The following is a 19,283-nucleotide window of genomic DNA, read 5'->3' on the forward strand; positions in this document are numbered from 1 at the left end:
CACAGGAAAAAATGTTGTGATTTTCAAGCAGAAAATATAAGATTTTTTAAAAAATATATGTCAATCAAAAGAATGAGACAACCTGAATTTGATAAAACATTTATTATAATTAATGTTATATTATTTAAACATGAGATTTCCACATATCTCTTTTTTTATGTTTGCCCTCTAGGATGGCACACATGCAGAACACCAAGCCTGCTTCAACACGAGAGAGGTTATAACATTCAATGTTATCTACCAGTATCAGTTAAAGATCTGCACATAACCTGTTATCCATATAGCTGCATTTATAACAAAGTCAATAGTGTAACAAAAGTCAGAGAGAAGGTGTATTCATTAACTTATAAAAAATAATTTACAGTAACAACCACTGCTTTTCTGCTTTTAGACATTTTACAGTTTTAGTTCTATGGAAGTATGTTTAGATGAGTTTGAAGAGCCCCAAAACAGTAAAATATACAGTAAAAAAACAACACAGAGGAGGTTCAGCTGTTTTCACTGGGACACAGATTCTTTGAAATATCTGACATGGACACTAAGATTACTGATTCTTCTGCTAAAAATTAATTCCTGCTCAGAGTTTCATCTGAATAGCTCAGATTAAAAAAAACAGTAATAGAAAAAAAAACATTTTGCTCTTAATGTACCACCTATTGATTGACTTGTGTTTATGTGAGGGCTTAATTTTACTACAATTTGCTAGGAATGCTGCTAATGTGTAAGAAATGTTTTGTGTTATATCTAATTAGGAGGATTTTCTCAATTCAGAGGAAATGATTTTCCTTAATGTTCTACAACAGTAAAGTGAGGCAGTATATCAGAGTAGTAAGTATGGCTTCTACAGAAGTGTGACTCAGATAATTTCACTTTATTCTAATTTTTTTTACGTTATAGAGAGAATTTATAACCCAGGTCTCTCAATTATTTGTTCATAATCTGCAGATAAATGTGAACAGATTAAGACCAGAGCACAGATTTTAACCCTGAAGAGATCACAGTAATAACCAGTACAGTATGTATGAGCACTTGCATAAAGTGAAGCTTTCACCAGATTCATTGCTGAAATGATCTCAGGTAGTTTATCATTAAACTGTAAGTCAAATTATGCAAAGAAAAACCAAAGAATGTGCATAGAAGTTTGAGGAAAACCACAAAGATCATTTGTTGTAAGAATAATTAGAAACGTACACTGAAGTAGATCACAGTACAGGCAGCAAACACCAACACTTCTCTTCCACACTGAACAGTCCAAACTTTTCCCATGACTGATTATTACACCTTATGTTCATCTTTCCACATGCTCGCTTGCATTCATACCATAAACACAGCAAACCCTTATTTGTAAAATACAAAACAGAGACAACCAGTCGAACATTGCTAGTGCATGAATAGAGATGACCTTGAAATACTATTTCAGTGGCCAGGATGGCTGATGCAGAGAAAAGTTAAATTAACTCTGTATAGTCTCAGAGTTAGAGTCTAAGGACAGACACTAGGCCTAGTGTCACATGTTTATTGGAGGAAATCCTTAGCTCTTAGCATCATTTACCCCAGAGCAGCTTCACCATATTCGTTCAAAGTGTGTAGAGTACCTCCCATTAAGTTCTGGACAATCTCCAAAAAAAGTGTCTCCTGCAGTGATTGTCACCTGTCTTTAGTGTTAGGAGAGATTCCAGTTTTCCCCAGGAGGGTCTTTCATGATCCAACCTTCAGCAGGAAGCAGGTTAGAGGCAGCTTATCCACCTCAGGGCATTGTATGATAGCCTGAGGTGGGTTCACATGAGTTAAGTCAGTTAAACCATGGTTTAATGAACACTGTTACCCTCAGGCCAGATGAGTTAAACGTCCGTTTGGCAGGGATGAGTTCACACCTGACTTTGAAGCCAGTTGCGAGGATCAAGTCTTGCCCTGAGGGATCTGAGGCTGCGTCTGGCTGGCGATGGCCTCGAGAAAGGAGCTCCCTCGGACGACTCTGGGCTGTGGCTGCCCTCGCTGTTACTGGAGCTGTTACTGGAGGTTGAGCTGGAGCAGGAGAGTGTGGTCTGCGTGCTGTGTTGTGACCGAGGTGAGCGAGAAGAGATGGGGAGAGGGTTAAGCAGTGAGGAGGGAGGAGGCTGGCAGGGACACTGTAAGGTCCCAACTCCTCCGTACCCCCTTCCCCTCAGGGTGCTGAGTTTAGCATCCAGGGACAGGGTGCGCGGCCTCAGGCGAGAGGGGGAAGATGACAGGATAGAGAAGTTTGAAGTTTGCTCGGGCCAGCCGTGATGCTGGGAGCAGGGGCTGGTGCTGCAGTGGCTGTCGCTGTCCGAGGTCAGACTTGCATCTGAAGACAGCAGAGTCAGCTTTGGGCAGCGGTGAGGGCTCACAGGGCTGTGGGGCAGGCGGTGAGGGGAGCAGGGGCTGTGGCCAGAAAGGCGAGAGTTACAGGGTCGGGGGCGGCCAGCGATCTTAGTGTTGCTCTCCTCAAACACAGACATCCAGGTTGGGGAGGTGCCCAGCTGGCTGCGGAGCTCCAGCTCCTGCATTCTCCGAGCCAGGATGTCTGAGACTGTGTTGCTGAGGTCATCGGATGACTCAATAACTGTGAGAGAGATGCAACAAAACCCATAAATATACTGTAGAAGGTTGGCCCTTCATATTTTTTTCCTTACCTGAAAATAAAAAGACTCCAGCTTAATCTAACAAATGATGTTTCATTTTCTTATATCTGAAAGTTTAACTTCTCTCAAAATAAGTCTACTGTTATTACTTCCTATTGTTATGTAGTTGTTCTTTATAGAAGTTTTTAATCTTGTTACCTACTCTAAATGTATATACTGTTAAAAATGAAACACAAGAAATATTTTGGTCCAGTTATAAAACATAGTTAAGATTTTTAATAAGGATATGGTTGCAGACAAACTTCCAAATGAAAAGAAAACAAAACAAAAAAAAATCTTGACTGAATTACTTTCAATGAACACTGCCAAAAGTACAATGACAGATTTAGACACTTAAATTTTAAGCATGTTTATGAGACAGTGGCACATGCTGATAAACGAGGACAAATTGAATCCTTTCCTGCAGTTTTTTACAAAATCTCCCCATTTTCAGTCAGATGAGAGTAACCCTGAATTGCAACATTAACTTTGAAGACTTAATAGAGTCCCTATTCCTGTTACTTCACCTGTCGTTGTAATAGGACGAGAGCAGAGCGCGAATCTCAGCAGACACAGCGTTATCCTGCAGCAGAAGACCCTCACAGGAGGGTGTGGCAAGAGGCGCTGCCAGGGCGGTTAGGAAAACCAAGAGGAAGAGAGGAAGAGGGTAGGAGATGTGCAACATGTGGAGTTTGTTTTTGTGAGTGTGTTGATAGTCATGAAAGAAAATGAGTAGATGAGTGTTTATTGAAAAGAAACAATGTGAGGGCATGAGGAAAGGAGGGTTGAGAGATGAAAATAATTCACTCATCAAAATAATTTTTAGAATTGATGAAAAGAAGAAGTTGAGAATAAATAGTGAAAGAGGAGACAAAGAAGTAATAAAGAAGAACAAGAGAGACACCGCCAAGGGGTGATGGATGATGACACACAGGGAAATTGGAAAAGACAAAGAGGGACAGAGAAACAAGGGACAGACAGTGAGTCAGTGTGTCAGAGATCACATCCATTCTACCTACAGTACAGAGAAGTAAAGCAGAGTGTGAGTCTGAGATATCAAGAGAGGAAAATTTGATTATGAAAGCATCTCACAAGCACATGAGCCAAAGGAAACAAAGCTACAGACAGTCACATGCAGTGCAGACACAGTGCTAACTTTCCCTAACTTCACTTTTTTAAATTGTTTCAACTGCTTTTTTAATTATTTTTTTATATCCCACAATGAGGGGTTCAAACAAATTCAAAACAGCATTATCCACAGGGATTATAAAAATCATATCATATCACATCAAATCAAATCAAATCATATCATATCATATCATATCATATCATATCATATCATATCATATCATATCATATCATATCATATCATATCATATCATATCATATCATATCAATGCATCATACTATACAAAGTAAAATGTCCTATTGTACCAAAGAGAGTTTTTTTTGCTTAGGCACAGTGGTATAGTTAGGGATGGGTACCTTTCACATTTGAAACGATATGGTACCTGACAATCGGTACTGGTACTCAACGGTACCAATTTTCTGTACTTTTTTTATGTTTCCAAAAAAATGTTATTTTCTTTAATAATAATATAAAAACATTTTTCAGTTTAACATATTAATTCTTCAATATATAACCCTGCAATGTTGTGTTCATGTCCAGCTAAATGCTGCAAAGTCCTGTACTCATGGTGGATTAAGATAAGATAAGACTCCTTATCTTGTCTTGATGTTGGGTTTCTGCTAATAAAATTTTATTAACATTTACGGGTCTAGACCTGTAAATGTTTTTGTAAAGTGTCTTGAAATAACATTTGTTATGATTTGGCGCTATATAAATAAAGATTGATTGATTGATTGAAGACAAATAAATAAAATTATATTGTAAATGTTCATATCAACAAAAATTTATTGGTTTGGGTAAAACTATATAATGCCATTTTGTGTTGGCAATTGACAGCTAGAATGGACAACACAGTTAGGTTTCAATCCATTCTTTATTCCCCTCATGGGAACCAGTCCAACCATTTATAAAGTTCGACAACACAAAAAGAGCAGAAATCTTACACTCTGCCACTGAATCATATCAAATCGTTTTGTGTTATAATGTGTCGTATTGTGTCATATCAAATCCATTCTATCAAATCATATCAAATTGTATCTGTTGTTTTATATCCCCTACTATTCGTATTGCGTCATATATACAACTTTTATGGTTTTAGTACTGAATAGAGCTCTTACCCATTTCATGATAGAGTGAGCCCTGTTTTGGTGTGACAGGAGCCGGTTTCCTTGGCGAGGGCATTTCAATTTTCATCACATCATCACAGCATTGTTTCCACTGGCCTGTAGAAAAGAGACAAACTTTTACTTTAACTGCACAAAGCTCCAGATGCTGAACAAGCGACTATGTTCTCAAGGTAATTTCATTGTGTACATGAAACACTTTAATTGTACTACAGTATTGAAATTACTTACTCATGTCATAAAAGTGTTGCCAGAAGGCCTCCATCCACCGGTGTGTGTCTTCTCGACTGTCTGTGGTCAGGGTATGGGTAACCTCCTCACCACCATAATGGTTACTGATGCAGATATTCTGAACTTTACTGTGAGGGTCTTTCTCTGATGCACGTATTCTGGTCTCCTGAAAAGAGCGAGCGACAGAGAATACAATAATCTACCACAAAATAACTGCAATCAGGCATGAATGCCAGTGCTCCTGAATGAGCAAAATTATGTGCCTCAACAAGTAATCATTACGGCAATTGTAATGGTGAGTCCCCACTGAAAATAAGCCCTGACTAATAAAGCTGCTAATTAGTCCTCTTCCAAACCATTTCCCTTCAGCAATTATCCAACAAAAGGTGCAGACTCTCAATTCCCACCTCCTCGTTCTACTCCAAATGTGCAGCACCTGTTTTTTGAGCACTAGATGGCAGTGTTGATCCATTTCTCGCACAGTGCTCCCCTCCAAGTTCCTCTTACAGATGAATGACTGACACAGCTTGCATGATTTGATGTGACTGACTTGGCCTCAGGTCAGCTGTGAGCTCAGGGTCAGAGGCTACAAAAGGCCAGATGAGTCACAATGGAAGGAATGAGGAGGTCTACAGGCACTTCAATCACACACAGAGGAGACACAATGATTGAGAAGCTGACTGGCTGACTTACTCTTCTTCATTTTGGTGCCTGGAAAAACGAGGAGATGATAGAAATATTGCTCCTGATTGGATGGGGCTGACCGCGGGGCCTTGGAGGAGATACTGAACAGATTCTATTTTGAAATCTCAGAAGCCTTTTCCCCCCACACAGGCCTGCTCTTTTTCAGTCTCACTGAAGATTCATAGTTACACCCGAAGGCTGAGCAACAGCACAGCTTCTAACACTTTCAGGGCAACCGAGGGCTATGTACACAGAGCAAAGGCACCTAAATAGTAAGAAAAGAGCTCAGGTCTCTTTTTACTTTTTTGGCTCGGAGCCTTCATGTTGGCTTGCTACTCAACCTGGCAGCAATCCAGCAATCCAGCATCCCTTTTCCTTACTAACACCTACGGCTTTACCAAAAACAACACAGCTGTGTGGGTTCTTTAAAGCATCAACCTCTGAGGATCAGCCTTAGGTTTTTATGTGATTATTTCGCTGACCTTGTTGATGGCGATAGTAAAAGCTGGCTCGACGTTAGCCTCCACATCTTCTTGCCGGTTGTAGCAGGAAAGGCTTGTTCCTTTTAGGACGGCGTTCACTTTTGTCCAACTCTGAGGGTCACCTCCCAACTGCTGTAAGGTAGAGAAAAACGATCAGATATGAGTCAACTGCTGGGAAGAAACTCAAAGAGCGATAGCGGCATAAGAAGAGGAGAGGAGAGAAGTGGAGGAGGTGAAGAGGATAGAAATAAACCAGGAAAACAGCCAAAAGCTATGAAACCTTGAGAGGTAGAGTCCTGTTACTGGAATACACACACCTGCCAACTTACCTTCACTTTCAAACATCCACTCATCATCTGTTGGGTCATACAGAGAGGCTGGGCTGCGAGGCGGCAACACATACTGCCATAGAGCGGCAGCCAATAGGAACACTCTTCTGCAGGGAGAGCGCAAAAATAAACACCATGAATAAATAAAAATTTCACATGCAAACATGTTCAGTAATATGCATCCATACACACATTAACACACTCCTGATGTCACATCACCCGTCTTTAACAGACAGAACAAGGCACAGGGGTGTGAAAGCCTGGCAGCTGCAGAGAGTGTCGTGAAGTGCAGCAATGAAACTTTACAGCAGGCTGAAGGGCCAATGAATAAAACACTAGGGGCCTGTCTGTCCAGCGTCTGGGGCCCCTTGTTAGCCTGCATCATTACAGCTTTACACAGCAGCCACCCCACAAGCTCAGCCATTACAACTGTGACCTTGACAATGGCTGTCTGTCAGAGAATACGAGGAGGAAGGAGGGGAGACGCACAGACGCTACGCCTGGTTTAGGGAGAATTATTAGAACACGGGGAGGAGAAGAGAGACAGGGATGAGTGAGAAAGGCACAAAATGATAAAACAGACAGATGGCTGATTTGGCAGAGAGGAGCCAAGATGGAGAGGAGACAGAGTGATGAAGGCTGCCACTCACCGTTGCCTGAGATGGTGAGGTCGTGTGTGCGGAAGCTATCCTGGACATGCGACAGTGACAGGGTGGTATGAGCTAGGAGGTGGTACTTTGGCCCCCTGTCAGAGCACAAGAAAGGGGACAGAAATTAATGCTTCATACATATCTTTAACTGTGCTATCATGAAATTGTGTATGTTCTCTTAAGCCGTTTTCACCAAGCAGACCGGTTCGGTTTGTCTCAATACGGCGCACATTTTGTGGCGTTTCCACTGACTTATCCCTGGACAGATCCCTAAATAACCGAGCCGTCCCACTTATTGGGACCCTTTCGTAGGGGTGCCAGACTGTATCGATCTGCTCTCGGAAGGTGGACAAAAACACAATGCAGACCGTTGATTGGTCAATAGAATTGTCACTTACCCCGACAGCGGCTGCATTTCTCCTGGTGGCACACAGACTTCTCTGAAACAAAGCTTGATTGCACTTTGTATCAAAGAGCTACATGCCAATCACAGAGAGGATGAAATGCTGCATGTCTTCCATATATGCTCTTTGTGTCGCGTTTTTCTTCTTTGTTGGATTTATTAGGGGTTAAATTGTGTCGCTGTGCTATGGCATTTGGCTTACACGCCGCCTCCCATGAGAGGGCACAGTTTGCTGTCAAAACGCAAACGGGATCGGGATTAATTGTACCACACCGTGCCAAACCGTACTGAACCGAACCGGACTGCTTGGTGGAAATGCCGCTTTTATGTTAATTTTTTATTCTGTTTGACCTTCAATTTTTCTTTGTTTACCCAAAACAGCAGCATAAAACTTCCCCAATAAAAGAGCTGTACTTACAGAATAAAAACCAGTAATAATATATATAATATATAATGATAATAAATAATGATATATATATATAAAACCCCTGATTGAATATTCATCTGCTCTTAAATGTCAACAACTGCTGTTTTAAACTTACGGTACAGAGGGAACTGGCAGCAGAAGGGGAGTTGCCCCTCCATTGCTGATAGGACTACAAGGTCCAGGTTCCATGGCCGCCCGGAGCTTCTTCCCCGCTGATCTTCCTAGTGAGGAGCTCAGTTTACTGGCTAGTTTCCTTGGCGTGCTCCCTGCTGAGTAGTCGTCCTCAGAGCAGCAGCTGTACAGTTCAACACGCAGGTCAAATCCTGGGCTAGCGTCATTGCTAGGAAAAGATACACAGGACAGTATTTATATGACCGTAGGCACAGGCTGCTTGGGAGTTTTGGTGCAGGATTAGGTAAAGGAGAAAGAGGACTTACAATACTATAGTATTGTCAAAGCAAATATCAGTGAGTGTCCGGTCCACTATCACCATTTCTGTATCAAAGATCTCTCCCCCCAGCTGGAGCAAACAAAACACTGCACACCGATGAAGCTCTGAAAAAATAGAAAACAGTGATAATATAAAAGAGGAGGTTGTTAAACATCACTTTTAAAACAGCACAACAGCTTTCATTCAGTTGCATCACTTGAAAACAGATCCTCAACATCCCCTGGGACAGGCTCACTTGCAACTTTCAAGAGTAACTAAAGAAAGTTTTGAGTCACAAACAGGATAAGCAAGCAGAGGATACAGCCACCTGAGCCAGACATTTCTATGAAGCACTGTTTGCTGTGCTGTGGTGGAAACTAAAGCTCAGTGGTGTTAAAGATGTAGCAGCCAAAAAGTCAGGGGGAACAAAGACACTTGGCTCCTGTACACTTGGAACAGAAACCATGTAAGGGACTACACAGCGCTGTAAAGAAGCTGCTGTGCCCTTCTTGTGTACATGTTGTTATTACCAACTGTATAATGTGAACAGTAGAGCTGAATGTGAACACATTTGGATCCATTATAACAGAAATGATAAAGAAAATTCTGCTTTGTTACATTAATTATATTTCACGTCTGTCTTCATAATTTTCTTCCATAACACAACGAACAACAGCGTTGAATAACAACAACCTCATAATAAAACTCAAGGTTACAGCTAAAGGGCTGAGGATGCCTCCCCCCCGTATGTGCTCCTCCGTCTACAGCTCAATGACACCTAATATTCCGACACATTATTCCAAGTATGAGCTCAACACTCCAAACATGATTGGACGTGTGAGACAGGAACACACTTTGCTCCTCCTCGCCTCCGGGGCTGGGTTTATGTGTTTCGTGTGCTTAATGACCTTGACTAACAGCCTCATTAAGCTTTGTTAGGAGTCTCCTACCTGTCTCCTCAGTTCATTTATATGCACAGGTCATGCAGATTAATTCCAATCAAGTTGCCTGGGGAGAGAATGAGCCCTGAGACTGGTAAAACGATGGCACGGGTGTTAACCCACATTGACTCTGTCTCTCTCTGAGAGCAGGTGGGATGGAAAATCGTGGATGTAAAGATTTCCCTTGATGTATTGTGAGTGCACCATTGATTTCTGAAATGCCATCAAGGGGTTTCAGCACGGCCTGGTTGACAGTAATATTTTGAGAGGTTGAGTCAACTTAAACGCAGCACAGATTTCATTTCTAAGGTCTTTTTCCTACCCTGCTAATAATGACCCAGTTCAGCGCATGTGTGCTGCTCAGGGCCAGGAGGCCGAGCCAGCAGGACTGAACAGTGGGTCAGGGTATGCTGCCAGGAGTTTCACACATCTAAAGAAACGCATTCCTGTAAATTGAGAGAAATCTGGCAAAGCTGCAACAGATCGTGATAATCAGGTCCAGGAAGTTAGCTAGGGACATTGTATGGAGTAGACAGAAAGTACAGTGTGTCTGCACAGTTGCATGGGTCAGCATATTCTTAAAAAATGAGACTTAAAGACTAAATCAGTGGATCATCCTGTCGTAAATGATAAATAATGTCTGGAGGATATCTGGGAGTTCTCACACTAACTCCTGTGATTGTCAGAGCTTTAACACACATTCATCATGTGAACAACCCATTTCATAACTGTGTATAGCCCCAAACCTTCCACAGGAGCAAATCATTAATAAATCCTACGGGCATAAATCTTTAATAACCCATGAATGAATTTCTTCACACACTCACAGCGGTGGATACTCACCTCCTTTGTTCTTGAAGTATTCTGTGTCTTTCCACATGAGAGGGATCCGAAGATCTGTAATAACAACAGGCAAGGGATTAGACCAGGAAAATGTTAATCACACTAAATGTCTGACTGATATTACCAGTGTGTGTGCGTCTACCCACTGGTGCTTCTATCAGTTACTAGTTATTCACTGGTGCTATCTCACTGTCAGAGTGTGGTTTCCCAGCTGCTTCCAGGCTTACATCTCATTAAATATATATATTTTTACCTTCTCATTATGTGCTAAAAACAAACAAAGCAAGAACAGCTTGGAAAAAAAACCTTCATCCCTGCTGAATTCTCTCCATGCCAAAAACAGATTTGCTCCATTATCATTCATCTTACTGCCCTCTCGCATATTGCACTTGGCAACATCAGAAAGTCACCACGTTGAGTTCAGTCAATAAAATTTACAAAGTGAGACATTTTCAAAGAGGAAGCTGATCAAGAGGGTCTAATAGGGCAAAACGATTTGGAAAAAAGGCAAAATCTCAAAAAATTCTGAGCGTTTTCCAATAAAAGTGTCCCTCGAGGCCCTTTCTACTTCACACTTCGTTACACAGACATTAAGTTGAACTGACCTGATATGGCCACCTTTCCTTTGCACGGTAGTCTGTCGTCCATGGGCCCAGCATCCGAAGACCTTCGCGTGACTTTCTGCATAACCTGCGCCTCTTTCATCCTCTGCAGCTCTGACATGTACGCCATGATACGAGTGCTGCAGGTCTGCAGGTTCTTTGCTGCCTCCAATGCCTGGTCCTTCTGGGAGCAGGCGGCCAGCAGCTTGCAGGCCCCGTCACGCATTCGGATCTCATGGTCGATCTTCTTCTGGATGTCACTGTCCTGCAGAGGGAGGAGAAAGGAGAAAGTGTGTAAATGTGTGTTAAGTGACACATTTTTTTTTTTGACAAATACATGAAGATGATATTTGAGTTGAAAAATACTCAGACAGGGATACAATGGTGGCTTTTTGGTGGATATGAATTTGAAGGAAGATTTAAGAGGATAACAAAAGAGTCTGCATCTGCTTTAGATCACATGTCTCCCGTGGATATTTAAGGGAACCAAAGAGTGAACAAAAGCAGTCGTAAGTCAGGGTTTAATGGTGTGTTTGTAGTAGAATAAACACTTTTCATAGACACTACCTATTGCCCTCTTGACAAAAAGCCCCCTGCTGATCAAACACTGAGAAGCTGAATCATTTCAGGCAAACTCACCCACTCGCATGAACATAGAAAAGCAGATTGTCAAGAAAATTTAAGAAGCTTCTTAACTGTTGACCTCTGCAGCTCAGATACACATATGCAGACACACACACCAATCATTTTCAGTGATCTAACTCTTCTCAAGCTGTTTTCTCAAAGGAAAGATACAACACAATGCGATATGATAGTACGCAATATGATATAGAGCAGTGGTTTTCAAAGTGCGAGGCGTGCCTCCCCTGGGGGGCGCCAAAGAATTCCAGGGGAGGCACAAGAAGAGGCACCAAACCAAAGCTCAAAAAGAGGAAGTCTGAACTCAGCAGTAAGTGCAGAACGTATGAAGACCAGTGTGGAGAGGTTTCCAGATTATTTTCCCTGATTCTCTGTTCGCTATACAGAGTGTGATCGTGCATGTGTTTGTGAATCTGTTTAAGAAACAGGGTGGAACTTTGCCTTGTGCGATACAGGCTTTGTCCACGAAACCACATATGTTGTAACCTGTTTAAACCTGCCAGTTTCCACATGAAACCGCAGCTTTATGTCACTTGAAGTTAATGTAGTCATAATAAATCCACAGATAGGCATTGACCTAAATTCATCTGATTCTCACCCATTTTTTTCTTACCAATTTTTGTTGCTAGGCGCCGCCCTGTTGGCTATGGCTGCCTTTTGCAGCAGCTCTCTCTTCTTTGTCCGTTTCTTGTAATTTTTTCATCTCTTTTTTCGTAATCTTTGTATTTGGAGTGGATCATTAATTTGTATGGCTCATTTGTTGGTCATGGACACCGAACTTTTTGTGGCTTCAGTGATATTTTTACTACTTTTTTCTCATGTGTTTGTCTGGAGATCCTACATGTAACCATGGCTGCATTGTTTACATGTGAACTCAGCTGTTAGCAGCCTGTAGCATGTCAATGCTAACTGGTGTAAGGCCTGATGTCCTCCCACAAGGTGAGGAGAAGGAGGTAAGAACAACGTGCTGGTTCTCAGGTGTGAGCTAAGAAGTGACGACATGGACCTGTCCTTCCATCCATCGTTATTGGGAACGTAAGATCTATCTCCAATAAGATGGACGAGCTAGCTGTGCTAACCCAGCAACAGAGGGAATACCAGAGGGCAGAGCAGCATCATGCAATTCACAGACATGGCTAATGGAAACAACATCAGACACCAACGCCACATTGGAAGAGCTTCACCTGCTGTGAGCAGACAGGATCCAGGAGACAGAGATGGAGCATGACTGAAGAAGCTCAGTCCTGGACCCTGTGGAGGTGGAGGCTGGCTGAGCTGGAGAATGATGGACAAGCTGTCATCATCTATTTTCTTAAGGAGCTTTTTGCACTTTCTATACACTTTCTTACTTTTGTTTTCTTGATTGCTGCTGTGACTTCAATTTCGTTGTACTTGTTACAATGACAATAAAGTTCTATTCTATTCTATTCTATTCTATTCTATTCTATTCTATTCTATTCTATTCTACTCTATTCTACTCTATTCTATTTTCACTCAAATGTGGGAGACTACATTAGGACTGAATGTTCAAAATAGGTACTTAAATGTTTTGTGGTTGAAGCCCAGAGTGGATAATTCATTTATTATTAGTAGTATTTGTTTGATTAAAATATGGTGACTTCATGTTCTCTGAATGGAGGCTCACTGTCTCTTTGAAACACTTTGAAAACCCCTGATATAGAGAAACTGGATACAATACAACACAATTCCATAGATGCAGTAAAATCAACCTCTCGCTCAGGGTATGAGTCAGTACACAAAATACCTGAAAGAGTTGAGAACTTAGTGAAACTGTTTCACAACCCCTGTGGCTTCAAGAAACGTGATTTAGATATTGATTGAGCTAGGCAGGAATGAGTTTACACTCGTGCACGATTAACTACGCTCTGTGGACACACGCTCACACACTCATCAACCCAGGCAGACGAAGACTCCCCACTCCCGCTCTGTCATCTGTGAAACTGACCAGATTTAAACAAACCTCTAAGCCCTTCTTCACTCTGTCAGCAGTATGAAAACACTGTATGGATGAACTTAAAACATTCGCCAGTGCCGTTAAGAGCGAACATGAGGTGAGAGGGATGAAGAAGAAACAGCCGACCTTGTGTGTCAGTGCCAGGTCTTCCTTTTTCAGCTAAAACACCTTTGAATCACGCATTTGCACATAAATTGCTGGATGGGTGGAGTAGATGAGTATGGATAGATGAGTAAGGCTAGCTTAGAGAAGAAGAAGGCAAACATTACTTTTACTTTGTGTTTTGAATGAATGAATAAACAAACAGGAAGGCTGCTTTGAGTATGTGTATGGAAAAATAAAAGCCCATCCTCTCCTCACAAATAATCTGTAATGCTCTCTTTGCCCTTTCTATGTGAATGATGAATGCACCTTCTCCTCCTCTACACCAATACTTCTCATTTGTCTCCTCCCCCCTCTGCTTGAATCTTATGAATTTTTTATTCTTTTGATTTAAGCTTTTATATTTTCACTGCTCATTTTCTTCCACCGTCTCTCACTCCATTCATTCCACTTCACTGTCTTCAATCGGCTTGTCTCTCTTTTCTTCCCCACCCTCTCTGCTCTCCTTTCTACCTGTCACAGTGTTAGTATGAGTCCCACAGATCCTCGCTCGGACGTACACTTCAGAGAGGAATTTGTGATTACGGATGAGAGGGAAATCCTCATTTGTTTGTAGTGAAATAATCATATTATCTGTGCATGGTCACAAAGGAAAACTGGTTGCTAAAACCCAAGCATTAAATTCAAAAAGTCTCTTCCTTAATTGCTAGAATAACATGGTATAACACTAAAGAGGATAGAAGGAAAATAATGGAAGATTCCTCGTCTGGTTCAGCGCAAAGACAAGAAATATCACGTGAAATGAAAGGATAAGTGGGTGAATTTAAGCTGTTGGAGATAAAAAACAAAGTGTAGAGTCTTTCACAGCCACACTGAGGATTTTGTTGCTGCACAAATAAGCTGGTCATTAAACAAACACTTTCACTGACCGGAAAAGCTATTACAGCACTCTTGACTGCGAGACACAGGAAATAAAGCTACACAAACTTAATTGGATTCTTGGATTGGATGGAAATTATAAACATGGAGAATAGTTCAGCTCTGGATATACAAAGGTGCAGGAAGATTATTTCCTACAGTAGGACAAATGATTTTAAAGGTCCCATATTGTGCAAAAATCACTTTTTTAAGTATTTTAGTGAAATTTGTGGGTCTTTGTCTTTCCTCCTAGCCCACAAACTGTGATATTTAATGACAAAACCTGAACTTAGTAGTGCTTGTAAATGTAAAATCCTGACCTAAAACGAGCTGTTTGGATTTTGGGGATTTGCCGACGTCAGCGATTCCCTTTTTTGACCAATCAGGAGCAAGTCTGACCTGATTGGTCCACCAGAGCAGATACCCCGAACCCCCTCCACACCCACTCCCCTCCCCGCTGCTCTCTCCAGCAGCCATCACTGGTCTGTTTTTGGTTGTAAACAGCCATATAGGTCCATGCACAAGCTTCCCATCTCGGAAGAAGACAAGACTGAGGGGCTAGAGTTTATTTATCAAGGAAATGTGCCAGCTACACTCAGTAAAACTGTCCATGTGTGTGCTAGTCACTTCATGGCCGACTGCTTTTCCAACTTTGGACAGTACAACAGAGGGCTAGAGAATAGACTGGTCCTGAATCCAGGCGCATTACCAACCATCCACCAACAAACCTGGGACCCTGGAAATGTGAGTATTTTAAATGCCGTGTGCTGTGGAGCTGATGTAAGAGCTTTTCCTCAGTGTCCCCCACTGTCTCTGTGTTAGCTTCAGGATGCTAACTTTAGCTGCGGCTAGCCTGTTGTTTTAGCCTGTAATGTGACGGTAAACGAGCTTCGCTGTTTTCCAAACATTCTGCACTCGGAGCTCATGGCGCCGCTCTCAGTGACGCGGAAGAGCGGGGCGGTATCAGCGGTGGCTCATTTACATATAAAGGTCACGCCCACTAAATCAGAGCTGCTGTGCTTGATTTATTGGCTTTTTGGACCAAAACATGTTACTACCATTTCATGAAGACATCAATGATCCATATTAAACTGCAGAAAAGGAGCAGAATATGGGACCTTTAATATGAATTGAAAGAGTGATTGAGTTGATTTCTCTCAGCAACATGTTTGTGCTGGAAAAAAAAGTAAGGATAGAAAAAGGGAGGTGAAGATGATGAAATTAACGAGCTTGCACTTGTGTTTTGATTTTGATGCAGCAAATTTTTTGGTTAAACTGTAATGATAAATAGAAAAAGCTGTCTGGTATTTTGAGTGGTAAGTCCCAACACCAGGGTGGGCACTGCATTAGTCACAGTTTTATGTACACATCAATTACCAGCAACAACCCTCCAAGTTTCTACAATGCTAACAGAAAAAGTAGAAGAAACATGAAGTGAAGATAAAGAGAAACTAGAAAAGTTCAGCTCAGGCCCTGTCCAAATATCCTTGTCAAAGGCAGCTCCACAAACCACGCTCCATGCACCACTGAGCCGGAGGCAGGCCAGTCGGCTTTGGACACACACACATCTATACACGTCGCAGTGTATGTGCACATAAACACACACATAGACTTATACATAGAGTACAGAGCTGACACTACAGTCCAGTTCTGTGCAGTGGGTCTTGGAGTGACCTGCCAGGAGGAGGTCCTGTATTTTTAGCCGCTAAATTAACAGGCTTCTGCTTCTGGGGATCTCAGAATAGAAGCCGAGCAGCCTGGATCCAAATCTAATCCACAAGTCAGTCTAGATGTAGGACTAACAACAGCGAAACAAACCGACACTAACACAGTCAGGAAAAGTAAGAGATAAAACAACACAGGCTTGAGACAACAAGCAGGACAACTGTCAATACAACACGACAAAAACACACTCTGTCACACTGATTCCCTCACACAGTGTCTGCAGAGCGGCAGGTGTGAGACCAGCGGGCAGTGCCAGAGAGGACGCCTGGTGGTGTGGACAGCAGCCAGACAGAGGGTGAAGAAAGGGTGGATTGGCGACAGGGTGCAGTGCATGGTGGGAATCAAGCAGAGACAAAGAGAGGAGGTGGTGCTGACAGGGAAAACAACAGGGAACAAGAGGAGAGGAGGTCGGGAGAGAAGAGAGGAGGAGATACGGTTTGACAGGGTGAAAGGTCTCAGCGGAGCGAGAGAGGCAGCTGAGAGAAAAAAGATAAGGAATGAAGCTGAGAGTGGGAGACGAGAGAAAGCGCTGAATGTCAGGAGAGAGGCATGTTATATGAGTGGATAAGAAGGGTGGAGGGGGGTGTAGATTAAGGAGCTGGACTTACAAGAGAAGATAAGAATGATGGGAAGAACACAGTGAAGTGCAGGAGAGAGGGTGGCAATCAGGAACTGAAGGGAGAGGAATTAGGCAACAGAGAAATGGCTGGTGTGTTACATGTGAAGAAATCTGCTGCACAGGTAACAGGAAAATGAAGCAGAAAACTGTGTCAGGGGGAAAATGTGGGGAAAAAAATGCATATCAGAGAAGGATGTTGCTACTAATGATATATGGAGATAACTGTCTCAAAATCTAACAGCTATACTATTGGCTAAGGACTGGAAATGCCATATTTGATTTTTAGAAACTTTAGATCAACTGCCTAAATCAATGCACCAGTTATTTTAAATTCATGGCACAGCTTTCCTATTTAATCACAGAGCTGTAAAAAGAGCTGGCTCTGCTGAGAACCCCTTCTACACCCTTCTTTAAAGATGGATGTTACACCTCTGCTACACCACATGGTCAATGTAAACGTCACAGATGCTTAACAGTGGGATGAAGTCATTCAGCTGCTGAGCTGTAGTGACAGAAGCAAGGTGACTTCATTGTAAATGTAGGAACCAGTAGGACAGAGCTAGTTTAATGACTACCACCACTAGTATTTCATCGTAGGCCCAATATTTTGTCCAATATATTGTTGCAGCAATTAATTGTGGTTCGTTGGCTAGATTATTCTACGATATAAAAAAAAAATCCTGCACTCAATGGCAGCACATGCCGCTGAATTACTTGTAGCACTGTTGTGGCATTAACTAGGTTTTCCTTCTGTCTAAATTCTTAATTGTGTTGTATGTCGCTTTGGACAAAAGCGTCTGCTAAATGAAACTGTAGAGCTTTAGAATATGCTGGTCATATACTGTGTCTTAGCTGTTGCAACATTAGCTAGGACTGTAACTCTTTATAATACTACTTCTATAATGCTCTACTACCTGTATGTAAACAAGCACAGATGATAAGGGGCAGCTTGTAGCACAGTGCAGTTTGGTGGAATTTTGATTAAGGAATTGGAGATAAGTTGTGCCTTGATCTTGCCCATAAGCACTTGACCAGAGGACAAGTGCATAGAATTTAGCAGGCATTTAGCAAGACAGACTTTTTAGAAACAGAACATTATATAAACATAGGCTTAAATTAGTGAATCACTCTCTGGATATAAGAAAAATTTTTTTTTTTTTTTACTTGAGAGGGTCCCCTTCTAAAGAAACTGCCTCTGCCATGTAGCACAAAGTAAACAAACGAGTAGCATAGATGCTTTTGTATTTAATGGGCATAAAACAAACAGGTTGGAAGGAGAATGAAGAAACAGGCTGTTGTGTGCAAGCACAAGTAATGTGAATCAACAGATGTTTTCAATGGTACAAACTGACATTAGCCGTTACCACACTTTGTAAAGTACAAAAGCCCAGTAATGGTGTAGCTTTGTTGTGGTGTTGCAGCAGAATCCAAATGTAACAGATAATTAACCTGTGCTCATTTCACAGCAGCATGTTGCCGTCCAATTAAAAACATCTCTCAAATCTATTTGTAGTGTTATGTAATCAAAAGTGTGTTCATGAAATAAATTTACACATTAAATTCTTTTCTTTTGATAATTATACAAAAAAGATGATATAATTTTGTGGAAGCATCCGTGTATTTTGAAATCAAACTTACATAACACTAACAGTATCTGCATACTGCAAACATGACCCTTCAGCCAGTCGCTCGATGCCACAGATGCCAGATGGTCACTTCCTCTGTCACCTCTCAGTCCCCGTCTGGCAGTGTGTGTGTGTGTGTGTGTGTGTGTGTGTGTGTGTGTGTGTGTGTGTGTGTGTGTGTGTGTGTGTGTGTGTTGATCCTCCCTTCTGTGTCTGTGGGTGTGATCTCAGACACTGACACACACACCTACACAAACATACACATGCTGGTCAGGGATTTGACGCCCCTGCAGATGGTGGGTAATGGTTTGTTTACGATGCGTTGTTCTGCACGAGTAGGCTTTCCTGTCAGATCACTGACCCCTTGACCTCCGACCTCTATCCCTGAGCAGACCAGACGGCTGCAGTAATAGCACTGAGCTAGTCCTGAGGGTGGGCTTTAACACACAGAGATGAGCCTCAAACATATTGAGAAACAGTACAGTTTGCTTTCTACAGCAGAAATATGTTAATTCAAAGCAGCTGGAGGTGAATGATGCAGTGAGTGGAGGGGGACTGTTTCAAAATCATGTTAGAGGCTTCAGCAACAGATACCTCGCATCAGCAGTCATGGAGAGGAGGTTTTGAAACTAAAATTGGAAAGCACATTTATCCAGCATATTTATAGCCATGTTGCAGAATACCTCTGTTGCTGGCAATTTTGTTATGTGGGTCAGTTTGTTGGCCAGTCCACTACCAAACTGAAATATCACAACCAAAACGG

At 42.0% G+C, this 19,283-nt stretch overlaps 1 protein-coding gene across 4 annotated transcripts in view; it reads right to left on the minus strand.

Annotated features, from left to right (window-relative positions):
• Positions 1–85: 85 nt before the first annotated feature.
• rtkna (rhotekin a) overlaps positions 86–19,283 on the minus strand; it is a 69,351-nt gene continuing 50,153 nt past the window's right edge. For 3 of the 4 annotated variants that reach the window (XM_074670534.1, XM_074670535.1, XM_074670536.1), the window contains exons 2-11: positions 10,921–11,182; positions 10,316–10,369; positions 8,539–8,656; positions 8,217–8,441; positions 7,272–7,366; positions 6,622–6,728; positions 6,293–6,424; positions 5,127–5,292; positions 4,890–4,994; positions 86–2,584 (exon numbers count right to left, since the gene is read on the minus strand). In XM_074670534.1, coding sequence (XP_074526635.1) covers positions 1,869–2,584; positions 4,890–4,994; positions 5,127–5,292; positions 6,293–6,424; positions 6,622–6,728; positions 7,272–7,366; positions 8,217–8,441; positions 8,539–8,656; positions 10,316–10,369; positions 10,921–11,182 — 1,980 coding nt within the window. In that variant the 3' untranslated portion in view covers positions 86–1,868. Of the gene's footprint in view, positions 2,585–3,169; positions 3,267–4,889; positions 4,995–5,126; positions 5,293–6,292; positions 6,425–6,621; positions 6,729–7,271; positions 7,367–8,216; positions 8,442–8,538; positions 8,657–10,315; positions 10,370–10,920; positions 11,183–19,283 lie in introns of all 4 variants that reach the window. The other variant, XM_074670538.1, reaches the window with a different exon arrangement.

The sequence above is a fragment of the Halichoeres trimaculatus genome, unplaced genomic scaffold, assembly GCF_033239565.1.
Source record: "Halichoeres trimaculatus isolate MK-OKI-2021-1 unplaced genomic scaffold, fHalTri1.1 fHalTri1_scaffold_5, whole genome shotgun sequence".
Lineage (NCBI taxonomy): Eukaryota > Metazoa > Chordata > Actinopteri > Labriformes > Labridae > Halichoeres > Halichoeres trimaculatus.